The 13,520-nt window shown below is 41.2% G+C and overlaps 1 protein-coding gene and 1 non-coding gene across 3 annotated transcripts in view; both read left to right on the top strand.

Moving 5' to 3' along the window:
- AHCYL1 (adenosylhomocysteinase like 1) overlaps positions 1 to 11,821 on the top strand; it is a 59,120-nt gene extending 47,299 nt beyond the window's left edge. The window contains exons 8-17 of one of the 2 annotated variants that reach the window (XM_077334182.1): positions 1,858 to 1,974; positions 2,164 to 2,227; positions 2,983 to 3,071; positions 4,910 to 4,980; positions 5,295 to 5,389; positions 5,477 to 5,575; positions 6,177 to 6,245; positions 7,620 to 7,698; positions 10,084 to 10,204; positions 11,410 to 11,821. In XM_077334182.1, coding sequence (XP_077190297.1) covers positions 1,858 to 1,974; positions 2,164 to 2,227; positions 2,983 to 3,071; positions 4,910 to 4,980; positions 5,295 to 5,389; positions 5,477 to 5,575; positions 6,177 to 6,245; positions 7,620 to 7,698; positions 10,084 to 10,204; positions 11,410 to 11,416 — 811 coding nt within the window. In that variant the 3' untranslated portion in view covers positions 11,417 to 11,821. Of the gene's footprint in view, positions 1 to 1,857; positions 1,975 to 2,163; positions 2,228 to 2,982; positions 3,072 to 4,909; positions 4,981 to 5,294; positions 5,390 to 5,476; positions 5,576 to 6,176; positions 6,246 to 7,619; positions 7,699 to 10,083; positions 10,209 to 11,409 lie in introns of those variants that run through there. The other variant, XM_077334183.1, reaches the window with a different exon arrangement.
- Positions 13 to 120, top strand: LOC143836937 (U6 spliceosomal RNA). The gene has a single exon (XR_013230850.1). It is a non-coding gene; the product is annotated as a U6 spliceosomal RNA (small nuclear RNA).
- Positions 11,822 to 13,520: the final 1,699 nt, after the last annotated feature.

Raw genomic sequence — 13,520 nt, 5'->3', positions numbered from 1 at the left:
GGTCTTTTATAGGCCCTAATTCGGCAGCACATATATTAAAATTGGAACAATACAGAGAAGATTAGCATGGCCCCTAGAAATGAGGGGGGAACAAAACATTCAGTAAAGTTCAATCTGTTCATAAAATCTTTGTGAATTAATGATGTGTCATCATTTAGGAGCAGCAAGTTAAACTTAGGTTAAGTGCCTTCATTAAGGCTAAAAAAGGATTGTGTATAGCTGAGCTAGGGTTAAATGCCTTATCTGGTAATGTATAGGATATCAACTTTGATATTTAAGTTAATGTGAAGAATACTTCCAGCCAGTCACCAATCCTCTCTTGGCTTCCTCTTGACATATTTTATATTATATTTTATTATGTTATGGGAGTCAGCGTGATATAGTGGTTAAGAGCGGTGGCTCCTAATCCGCCGAGCCAGGTTTGATAGAGCTGTTCTGACCGAGCAGTGATAGCAGGGCTCTCTCAGCCTCACCCACCTCACAGGGTGTCTGTTGTGGGGAGAGGAATGGGAAGGTGACTGTAAGCCACTTTGAGACTCCTTCGGGTAAAGAAGAGTGGCATATGAAAACCAATTCCTCTTCTTAATAAAGGAGAAAATTTAAAAAGTTGAACTGCTGCTATTTGTTTTCTTTTCTCCCTTTCATCAGTATTTCAATGCACATGAAGAAAAAGCTTTGTTAAACTACACTCGTGGTTACTGGGGGTTGCTGGTTAATCAGATGTGCCAGATACTCAAGCTTATTTATTTGCCCCACCCATTACCCAAGAGAAGTCACAGCAACCAAATCACATTCCATTAGGAACCCTATGGCAACAGCCATCTGCCTGTCAAGACCCTTCTCCCCAAGCTGTCCCATGCAGTAGACCTACAAGTAGTCCAGCTGCTTGGGGAGCCATCCTGACATCTTGAGGCAGGCTGATGGGGAAGAAAGCGCATGGAGATCATCTCAGCTGACACCACTGGCTGTTAGAAGCCCAGCAATGACAAGGGATGCCAGAGTGGTTGTCTGGAGAGGTGGGCTACATATGGGTATGGCAGCTTACTCTCTGGGCAGTGCTGGATAATGGATAATTCTTGGTAGCCAAGGGTCAGGTGACAAAACTTTTACTGTATTTGTATATACAACCTCTTTCAGTAGTTAAAGCTTCCAGTGGCCATATTATTTGCAGTTAACTCAGTGAAGTGAAACTAATTTCTTAGCTAATCTTTCCAGGAAATGCTCCTCTGTTTCTGTACATTTACTTAGAGTAATTAGGAACACTAATAAGCTTACGGTGCAATCCTAAGTGAAGTTGCAGCCTTCTAAAGCCATGACTTTAATGGAGTTAGGATATGATTCTGCTTAGAATTGTACTGTTAGCCTAATAATTTAGGGAGTTAGTAGCAAAGTAATGCAATGGCAAATTACCTCTGCTAATTTCTTGCATTGAAAACTCCATGAGATAGAACTTGCCAGGAGTCAGTCATAGTTTGGCACATTTTACCTTATATGTAGTAATATGAGGAAAAACCTATTGTTTTCTCATTCTTGTTGATGATGTATGTGATGAGATAGCTTCCAATAAGCTGTATATGATTATCAAAGGTTCTGCTGAAACATATCTTCTAACTGCAGCCTTGCTTCCTTTTCTGACCTTCTAAAAATTTTTAGACAGTGTATATCCTGAATGCAGAATCTAACTAGGGACACTGAAACTCTCTTACCGTAATACATACTCTGCTACCATTGGAGAAAATAAAATGTTGAACTTTGTTTTTTAGTCCAGGTTATACACAGTGTCCCTCTATCTTAACTATCAAGTTCTTGGCAGATGCTAAATGAAATTCTCAAATCCCTCTCCATGTCTCCTTTCAGATTATACCAGCTATCAAAGGCTGGGAAACTGTGTGTTCCAGCCATGAATGTCAACGACTCTGTCACTAAGCAGAAATTTGATAACTTGTACTGTTGCAGAGAATCCATCTTAGATGGGTGAGTCTGATATAAATGGGTGGGAGGAGAGAACCACCACAGGCTTCCATCTTGTGCGGCTGCACTATATTCTGTATTGTAGTTTAAATCAAAACTTCTGATGTTCAGTTGTATAAAGACAGTGTGTTAAGTCCATACTTATCACTGCAGCTAACTTGGTTCAGTGAGAGTCTCTTTTCTGTCCCACAGCCTAAAGAGGACAACTGATGTGATGTTTGGAGGGAAGCAAGTGGTAGTGTGTGGCTATGGTGAGGTGAGTTCTGAAAAGTGATCCTGCAGTAGCCTGGCTGATTTAGCGCCTCTCAGCAAGTTACCCTTGCATAGTATTCATTGTCTGCTTATATTAGTATTGGCTTCTTCACTTGGATAACAAAGTGAGCATTTGGAAGCAATTGTGTCTTATCAGAACATTATGTATCTAATTGTAATGACTGTCAGGGTAATTGCAAGCTGCTGATGTTAGCAAGTTTTGAATTTGCACATAATGAGATACAAATATCTGGTCTCATTTGTGTTAATTCAATAAAATCTGGTAAGAGTTTAATACATAATTGAAGAGGACATTATGTTCCAGATTATCTGGAAACTTGACAGTTTGCTCTGTTTCAGCATTGTCAGTACCAGTGTCCTTTGAATGTATCACCATAAACTCCATGTATTTTAGGATCAAACTAGATTACAGTGGCAGTTCCATATGTTCAAGGTGGAATTGCCACAATTTTATAGGAGAGCTGTGTCTCTGCGTTTATCTCATTTTAATGGCAGAACTGTGGCTTACTTCTGTGTAGCCCCTCTTGTAATCATTTTCTTAGACACAAGCCCATTACTGGAAGTAGTAATCATGCTAACCTAAATGTGAGGACCAGGAGACAAATGGTACCCTTCTTACCGGCTTCTAGTTGACTGTCTCTGCACTTATTGTCATACTGGGAATCTAGTTCATGTGTGGGGAAAATTGTATGCCCATGAATGAATGCTTTGATTTGTTGCTGGTTTTGTGTATTGCAGGTTGGAAAGGGATGTTGTGCAGCTCTGAAAGCTCTAGGAGCTATAGTTTACATCACGGAGATTGATCCCATCTGTGCTCTTCAAGCTTGGTAAGAAATGAGGAATTACAAATGCTGCTGTCTGAGAGTACTAGCCTCTTCTCTTACTGTTTGCCGTTCTCTTGACCCACTTCAGAAGGCTGAAATGAAATCAGTCCACTTAAGAAGAGCCTTTCTGTATCCAGAGCCCTCATAAATCAAGGCTCTCCTCATTAAGGTATAAATCTTTGGTGGAATCTTCCATCCCTTGTGATCAGATAGTAAGACCTCCTTTGAGAGTGTCAGTATGCATCATTGAATCATGCAGTTCATAGCTTTACCTTATAAATTGCAACATGTGCTAAAGAAAAGTTCACTCAAATACATCTGTCAACAGGCGATGAATATTAAATGAAAAGATGCAACAAACTCCTAGTGTGCTTTCTCATAAAGGGAACAGTGGTTAACTAAGTATGAAGATAATCCCGAAAAGCTGCACTGCCTATTTGCTGTCTGATCCGAAGATGGAATAGGAAGGCAACATCATATTTGATTTAGAGAAGCAATAAAATCTAACTGGAGTAGCCATTTAATTTTTAAACTGGATTGCTTTACCTTCACTGTTGAACACTTAAAGTGTATCTGCTCAGCATTCTATTTATTTATCTTTGTCCTACAGAATACATTCTTCTCTTCAGACTATCACACAATCTTTGTAGTTTTCAGGAATGCAATCAACATCAGGAAATGTGAATACACTCTCTCAGTTCTATATTTGTAAAGCATAGGAAAATTTTAGTGTACAATAGGGAAACCTGGGAGTTAACCTGACATCTGTTCAGGGCCGATGGCTTGTACAACGGTGAGCCATCGCCACTAAAAAAGGCTGCCTCTGGTTGTCACCTGTCTCACCTTTGTAGGAAGGAGCCCAGAGAGTAAACCTTGAAAAGAGGATTGTAACTGGCAGGCTGAACAGTGAGAATGAAGTAACTACAGGAAATTCAAAATGGTAGCAGCTTTATCCTATAAATCCATAAATGATCTGAAATATGTTAGCAGAGGGATCAGTTGATTCCCTGTGAAGCTGTCTGATGGAGGCCTTGCTCTGGGTGCCCCTGCCTTTAGAGGGAAGGCAGGTGGCAGCCAAGGATAAGGTCTTCTGTGGTGACAGTCCAGCTTGGAACTCCCTCATCAGAACAGTTTACCATGCTCCATTACTAGCAGTATTGTAATGTGCCACCTTAAAACTTTTGCCACCTTCTCCAGCAATTTAATTAGTAAATGCTACTTCAATTTCTTCCATGGATTTGTTTTTACTAAACAGTCACTGAAAGTTATTTTTGTATTTGTTACTGTTGTTACAGTGTTTTATAAGCCACTGTGGAGACTTCATGGTTGCAAAATGGGATTAAAAGTTTTAAATAAGTAGAAAGGAAATGTTTAAGTGCACAAACTTTGAGTATTCTGATTAGTTTGCTTTTCTAAAGACTCTAATAAGTATATACTTCAATAGCATTTTGCTCTCAAATAAGTTTTTTTCGTTGCTGATGTTAAATTTTGTATGAATTTGACTTGCAGTTCAAAAAGGAAAGCCAATTATAAACAATATATTGTGCTTCAAAGTGTTTAAACCTAGTATTTCTTCAAACCACAGCTGCCATCAGTTATCAGTTATGAATTATAATTTGGTGAGAACTGCAACTGGTTTATGAAACTGGATTATCATAAAATAGAATACTTGTACATGATTATCACACTGTGATATTCTCAGTGGATTCTGTAGTGCTGCATCAGATTCAAGGGAATGGAGTTGTGGCTGGTTTTAATTGTTCAGAGTAGTCTGAGCCACTCCTATTTTATCTCATGTTGCTGCAGTCAGTCATGTTCATTTACTGTGCTCTCTTTGACAGCATGGATGGGTTTCGAGTAGTGAAGCTCAATGAAGTCATTCGTCAGGTGGATGTGGTCATAACTTGTACAGGTAAAGCATTCTGGAAAGGGTGAGAAAGAATGTATATACATGACTTCCTATGCTGTTTTTTCCCCTTTGCAATCCAGTTCTGTCATGCTGGTGAACAAGGTAATATTGATTCATTGTCAAGATGAACTTCCCCGCTCTGTTCTGTGTTAAAACAAGACATTAAACTTCTCGGAATACATACTGTACTGCTGTCTGACCAGTTCCTTATGCAGCCTTGCAATTAACACTTTAATTGTAGAATGGGAAAACTTGGAAGTTCAATTCCTCCCTCCCCCCCCCCCCCTACAGTTTGATTGAGACCCTTTTCATTTTAGGAAATAAAAATGTGGTGACCAGGGAGCACTTGGACAGAATGAAGAATAGCTGCATTGTGTGTAATATGGGTCATTCCAATACAGAAATTGATGTGGTGAGCATTCTTTAAGTTTATTTGCTCTTACGACTCTCTCAGCAAGGTCTGCTGTTGGAACTCTTGTCTCAATCTCTTTTCTCCCAGGCTAGTCTGCGTACTCCAGAGCTGACTTGGGAGCGTGTTCGTTCTCAGGTGGATCATGTAATCTGGCCTGATGGCAAGCGTGTTGTCCTGCTAGCTGAGGTATGTCTGGGAAGACACAAACAGAACATCCTCTAGAGAATGATATCAGGAGTCAACTATGTCAGGTTCTGGTCATTAAAAGATGATGGGACAGATACTAGTTTTTACATTGCAACCAAGGAGAAACTGTTATGCTGAGAAAAGTGTCCTCCTTTCCTTCTCCATATACCTTGTGGTTGACATCTGATTCATCCTTTACAGTGGAGAACAAATACTATGGAAAACCAGTGGGGATTTAGATATGGGGAGGCTTCAGGGTTTCTGCTAGGGAGTTTTTAACACGTTTCTTACCTGTATGGATTCAGTACATATTTTGCTAACTGGAAGTGAGTGTTTTCCTGATGAAAAATAATTTAATCTAATAATCTGCATAGCTATTATTCTTGGATTGGAGCTGGAGTGGTCCTGGCCTAAATGGTATTTGTGATTTATGTGCTTAAAGCAGCTGGGGCAGCAGCACAGTGTGTTAAGTCCAGGTCTTACATGCATCTGTTGACTAGTAGGTTTTTGAATATGAAATACTGTGCACATTTTTGTCATGGTTCTGAAGCTGCATGTGCTGGTAATTTATCACAGATTTATTTCTGTCCTATCTTTCCAGGGGCGACTTCTCAATCTGAGCTGTTCAACTGTCCCTACCTTTGTTCTGTCAATCACAGCTACCACTCAGGTATATGATATCCCTGGCCCATCTCGGACCATATATTTACAATGTTTTGTGTTCTTGGGATTGCTAAATATATTTAAGAATTGTCCTAGTTCTTTAACAATTTAATTCTGAGCTAAACTATATTTAGCATATTTCTGTGAATAGTATTTTACATGTCATTTTAAACAGACACATAGTATTAAATATAAGTACATTAAAATACTAGTGTGCAACTTACTCTACATTTTGTGTACAAATATACATTGCATGTAATCCTGCATGTTTACTTTGCAGCATTCTTTAATCTTAAACATTTATCAAACATGATTTTGAGGAACAAAGGCTTTAAACTAGAAGTGAAGCTGTATAATGAATAAGGCAACATTGTAGAGTTCCCAGTTTTTTCATGGATTCTGAGCTTTTCCTCTACCTTACCCGCATGTGTTACAAGCTTTTATCTGCAACACTAAAGGCACTTGTATTGTTAAAGAAACATTGAAGATTTTCTTCTGTTCTCACACAGCAAATCTGCAAACAAGTGTGATCTATAACCTCTGCAAACCTCTCACCTCTTTGGAGTGTCCATCCTGCTTAATTTTTTAAAAGCATAATGATTATTACTCTAATGACTAGAGTAATATTAGGGCTTTCTCAGCCTCACCTACCTCACAGGGTGTTTTGGGAAGAGAAAAGGGAAGAGGATTGTAAGTAGAGTTGGGCACTTCGGAATCCAAAGCAGCCAGCAACATGGCACCATGAGGGAGGGGAGGTGTGGGTACCAGCGTCCACACCTCCTCTCCCTCCCCCCGCGCCGCTGGCTGCATCGGGCAGGAATGGCTGCTTTGGATGCCAAAGCACCGAACCCTAATTGTAAGTTGCTTTGAGACTCCTTCTGGTAGAGAAAAGCGGCACATAAGAACCAAGTCTTCTTCTGAGTTTGGGCATGGTTTGCCTTTTAAAACGTTATTCCAAATGTGACCAAGTCAAAGTACAAGGGAAATAGATGGATTATGTTTCATCAGCTGAACAGCTCTAGTCTTTAATAAAATGCCACTGTGCGCTTATTCAGGTGACTGGAGTGTATTTAATAATGTTTTTGTCATCCCATCTTGAAACTAGCAAAGAAATCCTTTTCATTATCAAATGTTATCCTGTGCTAAAAAAAACCCTTACTGCAGTTTGGTAAACAACTTCAAAATGTTGAAGCCTCAGGACAGCTTGTCTGTTTTCCGTTTTCCTTAAGTAGAGGTTCTAAAATAAATGTACTGATCAGAAGCTAATTGGTTAGCTTCAAGGCATGTAAAATCCCACTAAGATTAACTTTTCAGTGTGCGGGCAGCATGTGCTGGGAAGAATGGCTAGAATATATTTTCAGTGTCTCTCTAATATTTGCAGGCTCTGGCTTTGATTGAGCTTTACAATGCTCCTGAGGGACGATATAAACAAGATGTGTACCTGCTGCCTAAAAAGATGGGTGAGACACAGCATGATTGAATCTTTGGCAGTTACTTTTTGACTAGTGAGAAGTCCTTGTTTTATAGATAACTCACATTTATATTTGCAGAACGTTTAGTTTCTTATTAACCACAAAATTGTGATGGGCAGCCAAGCGTTATGTGCCATAGCTGGCAAATGCCAGTTTGGCCGTTTCTCCCGCACCAGAGTTGTATCAGCCCATCTGAGGCCTCTTCTAAGCAGCCCCCCTCCTCCTTCCTTTATACTACAGATAGACTATGTTCTTATCTATGTTTATTTATTTATTATTTATTTATTTAGATTTATATACCGCCCTCCCCGAAGGCTCAAATGTTACTTTGTGATATGCATAACAATCCTCTAGCACAGGGGTAGTCAACCTATGGTCCTCCAGATGTCCATAGACTACAATTCCCATGAGCCCCTGACAGCAACCGCTGGCAGGCGCTCATGGGAATTGTAGTCCATGGACATCTGGAGGACCACAGGTTGACTACCCCTGCTCTAGCAGAGCTACCTGGTTGTAAGATAGGCAGACTGTCTCCTATTCTGGCACGTTAGATCAAAAATGGTTACTGTGGGACAGTGGACCTTCTGCCTGAATTTGGGTTCAGGAGGGTGTGGGGGTCTGAGGGTATAACTGACCATGCTCTCTTTAATTCTTTGTCTTTGACAATGGCTGTGTATTGATGCTGATCTCCTGTAGATGCTGCCTTGCTTTAATAATGACTGCATTAGGTTATCCCAATGCCTGAGACTCCTATATGTTCGTCTTGAAGGGCTTTGGGGACTCAACCAAGCTTCACAAATGTAAAGAAAACATTCAAGAAACCTGGTGTAACATATCTAAAGATTTGGGGTGTGCCTAGCCCATAATATTTCATGCAATACCCCTGATCTATAGACCCTTAGAATTTAGATGTGTTTATACTGACTTCTTTGCATACCGTATTTGCCGGCATATAAGACGACTTTTTACCCCTAAAAAACATGCCTCCAAGTGGGGGGGGTCGTCTTATACGCTGGGTGCACTTCAGTTGGGATAGACATAGCTGCCCATAGTGGCCTCCCGATGCTCGCCCAGTGCCCATAGTTTAAGGTGACCAGAATTAAGGGACGCCGAGGCAGAGGCGGCGGTGGCGCTCCCCCCCCCCCCACTGGGCTCACCAACTCTGCTGCTGTCTTGTGAACTCCTCCCGGCTCGGAACTCTCTGGGCCCGCCAAACTTGTGCCTGCGTGCACACCCCACCTCGCCATGGTAGCGACGGGCCCTCCCTCCCACAAAATACTCTGAAGTGGGAGGGGGGGAGAGAGAGAGAGCTCCCGATGGGCCGGCCGGGTGAGCCAGTGGCAAAGGAGTGGAAAGGAGGAGGATGCTGGGGAGGGGGGGAGGTGCCAGCCTCTGCTCCCCTCCCGTGGTTTCTGGTGTTTTGAAGCCGTCCCCATTCAGTTTGTAGAGGACACTGTTTCAGTTCAATGCACAGAGGCACCGGCTCTGAGAGAGAGAGAGATGACTCTCACCTTTTTTGGGGGAAGGGAAGTAATCACTAATCCGAGCATAGTTTCTTGCTTTCTTTTCTTTTTTATTTGGTGTTTGGAAGAGGGGGTAGTCTTATACGCAGAGTATATAACAAACTCTATATTTTGAGTGGAAATGTTAGGGGGTCGTCTTATACGCCGGTCGTCTTATACGCTGGCAAATACGGTATATAATTGTTTGTGTTCCTTTATTTTGATCTGTTGTGTATTGTTGATATGACTATAAATATGAATATATCCTTGGGAAACCATTATCAACAGATGAGGTATTATGAAAAGATGAGGTATAAATGTAAAAAGAAATGCTTGGGTCTGCCAGTATTCACCAGCAATTTTTAACGTTTTGCATAGGAACAGAGTAGTCTTGTAAAATTTGTCAGTACTGTGTATTGCTTTTTAACCTACCTGTTTCTGGTCCTGCTTAAAAAACCATTGATGAGATGCTTGGATTATAAAAAACAAAAGGCAGAAGTATCTGCTGTGCTTGCTGGCAAGAACTAAAAATCAAAGCATCTGTTAAATACTTTGTTTGCAATGAGAGATTTCAAGACCCTGTCACTGCATAGGTCACTTTCAGGGTGGTGATTTTTCTGTTCTGAAGTTCCAGGGTTGAATATGAAGGAAGTGAAATACTTTATGAACAGACAGGCCTTAGTATTCATACAGTTTTTTTGATCCTGAACAACAGTTCCAGAGTTGCTGTGTTGGAATTGCAAGTTAACCTTATATTGAATCTAGTGGGAATAGCAGTGTCAACTGCTTCTCAAAGATGTATCTGGACTCTAAATAATTCTGGAAAACCCTTTTGATTATCTCAGTCATTCTTTTGTTTTTGTTTTCCTAGATGAATATGTTGCCAGCTTGCATCTGCCTTCATTTGATGCCCACTTGACAGAACTAACAGATGATCAGGCAAAATATCTGGGTCTCAATAAAAATGGGCCCTTCAAACCAAACTATTACAGGTAACTATCTCCATGAAGGGAAAGGGGACACAACTTGTCTTCTGAAGATTAGGCAGGTCTGACAGCATGAACTGTAGATGTCTTTAGTTTTCTTGGTGTAGTAGTCAGAATCGATGTCAAAACAAAATGTCTCATGGCACCTTATCTTTAAACCACTCGGGGAACGGTATAAATAATTGGTTAAAGGCTAAGTGGGCAGGGCCGGTCTGGGTGAGCACCTTCCAATTGGGCCCTCACCAGGCAGGCCAGAGTTCCAGCCAAGCGCGACAGCGTGAGTACAGAGGGAGGCCTTCCCCCCAGGCCCAGAAGCACACCCGGGGCCTCAGTACTGGTGTGCTTCTAGGTCCGTCGGAAAGGCTGTGTCACCACTGGGGGGGGGGAGGAGACTTCCTACTGGGCCTAGCAGCACACCCAGGGCCTCAAAAAGGCCCCAGGTATGGGCCCCGGGAGGAAGGACACGCCACTGCCAGGCCTGGGTGGGGGCAAGGAGCCCTCTCAAACCTTTATCTTTCTCTTTCTTTTGTGTCCTCTCCATCTGCTGCTACCTTCCTCCCTCTTTTCTCCATTCACTCTTTAGCTCGGCCACCTCTGGCCCACCTCCTTACCCTACACCTGCCTTCTACCCCCTCTGCATTCTTCTCTTCTTTTCTCCCTCCTTGCAGATCTGTCTTCTTCGTTCACACAACTCTCCTCTCCCATCCACCCTTTCTAGCGCCGTTGTATTCACAAGTACAACGGGCTTTAAATCTAGTAGATAAATAAATACATTGTGGAATAGAGTTTTGTGAACTAAAGTTTGCCATAATCAATGTGACTACTTTAAGGCACCATAACATGCTCTGCTGTGTTTCCTGCAACAGATTTATGTGGGACTTGACTGCAGGAAACCTAGGGTGCCAACCTCCAGGAGGAGCATGGAGATCTCCCAGAATTACAACTGATCTCCAAATGACAGAGATCTATTCCCCTAAAGAAAATGGCTTCTTTGGAGGGAGAACGTGACATTTTAGCACACTGAAGTTCTTCATCTTCCCAAACCCCACTTCCCCATACTCTTAAATATTCAGGAATATCCCAACACACAGTTGGCAACTCTAAGGAAACTCAGGTGTATACAATTCTGCTGGAAAGAGTATAGTTGGTTAATTGCTGTGACTCAGTGAGCTGCCTAACGCTTAATTTTGTATGTCTTCTCTGCTGTGTAGGTACTGATGGACCATATTTCTGAAGGACCAGACCACATAACTCAACACGAGAGCTTTAGCAAGAATATTTTTAAAGAACGTATTTTTGTTTTACTTTCTGAAATGTTTTTATTTCTTCGTGTGATCTTATTGTCCCTTTTCATTCTGGTTTTTAAAAATATTATTTCCATGTCTATGTCTGACCCTGCAGACAACCTGGAATTTCCATGTTGCATCACCACTGAAATAGTGTGGTTTCATCCCCCTACCTCACTTGCTAGTGGGAGGATTTCATTTGGCAACAAAGGGCATTCATTTCCTGTGGTGATTTTCTTTATTTTAATTTAAACCTTTCCAGTGCACCTTAGTTCTAGTTAATATATCTAAAAAATATTAAGAGTACTATTTTTTTCTGTGTGGAATATTCTAAATTGCCTTAATGAGCCCCGGTTTGTTAGTTGCTAGATCAGAGCTCCTCTTCCTGCACTTGGACAGAGTTGACACCTTGTGGCCACCTAAGATTACAAACATATATTCAACAAATGATTCAAATACCATCAGTTACACTGGTTTTTGCCCCCTCTACATGAAACTTGTAGTTGCATACATAGTTACACTAAGCCTAGCTGGATACTAGTTTTCTTTTCTTCCTTTTTTTGAGAAGTTAGGGTGCTAATTTGAAAGGATATTGCCTATCCACTGTCTTTGCCTTTCTGTAATCTAGATTTCAGATTTCTTTAAGACAAGATGTATTAATATCCTGTTTTTAAAAGGTAATGGGGTGAGGATTTCTTTTCTCCTGGAAGATATCAGTATTTGCATTGCAGAATGTTAGTGCCCCCTCCCATCAGCCCTTTTGAGCTGAAATAGTACCTCCTTTAGGCCAGCCCTTCACTTGCATTGCACAGGCAATGTTTAGATGATGTAGCAGCTCTAGTTTTTCAAGTCTTACAAAGAATGATTCATTGTGTGAAACATTCCTTCCATCTTCAGGCTCCATTTGTAGCAAATGAATATTGAAGGTGGAATTCCTTCAGTGGCACTGCTATGCTAAGTGCTCTGCTGCTTTTAATTACCTTATATCTGTAAGCTAGCACAGTATGTCAAATGTGATGCACTGGTATCTCTCCTGTGAGATCACAGTGTGTAGCCCAGCTTTCATATTTTAGTGCCATAACAAAGTGGAAGTTTCAGCACCTTGGAAGCACACAATCAGCTAAGAGTGGTTCAGGCAAGTGTTGCTTAGGTAGGTCTGATTGATTCACACTTGTGCTGAAATCTCAGTGGGCAGCAATGTCAAGAGACTACTATGAAGCATGGTGAGCACATGACCAACCTTGAACTTTCTGCCTTTTATGTAAACACTGCAGAAAACGTGATGTAAATACTGAATATAACATTCCTAATTCCACCTTAATATAATGTGTCCTATAATTGTATGACCTATGCTGGGTTACATAGGCTGTGGTCTTTCTGATTGGTCCTCCACTGAGAACAGTCTGTGATTTGGAGAGCCTCATAGCCATTAAAGCTTTGCACACTCAAAATTACTGTACAAATCTCAAATCACTAAATTACCCTTATCCATTACCAAGAGTTGCATATTGGCAACTAAGCCTTTTCCAGTATTCCAGACCAACGATGCTGACTTGAATACAGGGGCTCCTTCTCCTTTCAGTTTTCCAGAATTTGATTTGCTTTTCTTTAAGTTTGGCTGGGCCAAATGATCTTTTCTGTCTTAGTATAATGAGCCCTGGGCTCACTCTGTGTATGTTTGTTTCCTTCCTGTTCTTTTAATCTTAGTTTGCCACATACAGAGTGGCTTGTTTTGTTTTCCTTTTGTTAATTGCACAGCTCTAGTACCACAGGCTCTGATCCCAGAATTGGCTTGGATCCCTCTAAGCCAAGCAGAGAGCATATTCCTAAAAGTTTCCATGAAGCCCATGAGGGACCTTTCATTCCATTTGTCTGCCTCTGTGTTGCAGTGTCAATAGATATCTTAGCTAAGGGCTCCATCTCTGTATAAGCCATGAAATAAATTCTCATGCCTGGCAACACCTCAGTTCAGTCAGAGGGAGCATGTTATAGCATCAACCCAGACGGGGATAAGTTTATTTTGTATATGAATGATT

Source organism: Paroedura picta, chromosome 4 (genome assembly GCF_049243985.1).
Source record: "Paroedura picta isolate Pp20150507F chromosome 4, Ppicta_v3.0, whole genome shotgun sequence".
Classification (NCBI taxonomy): domain Eukaryota; kingdom Metazoa; phylum Chordata; class Lepidosauria; order Squamata; family Gekkonidae; genus Paroedura; species Paroedura picta.
The sequence above is the reverse complement of the archived record's forward strand: the minus strand, read 5'-3'. Positions and strand labels throughout refer to the sequence as shown.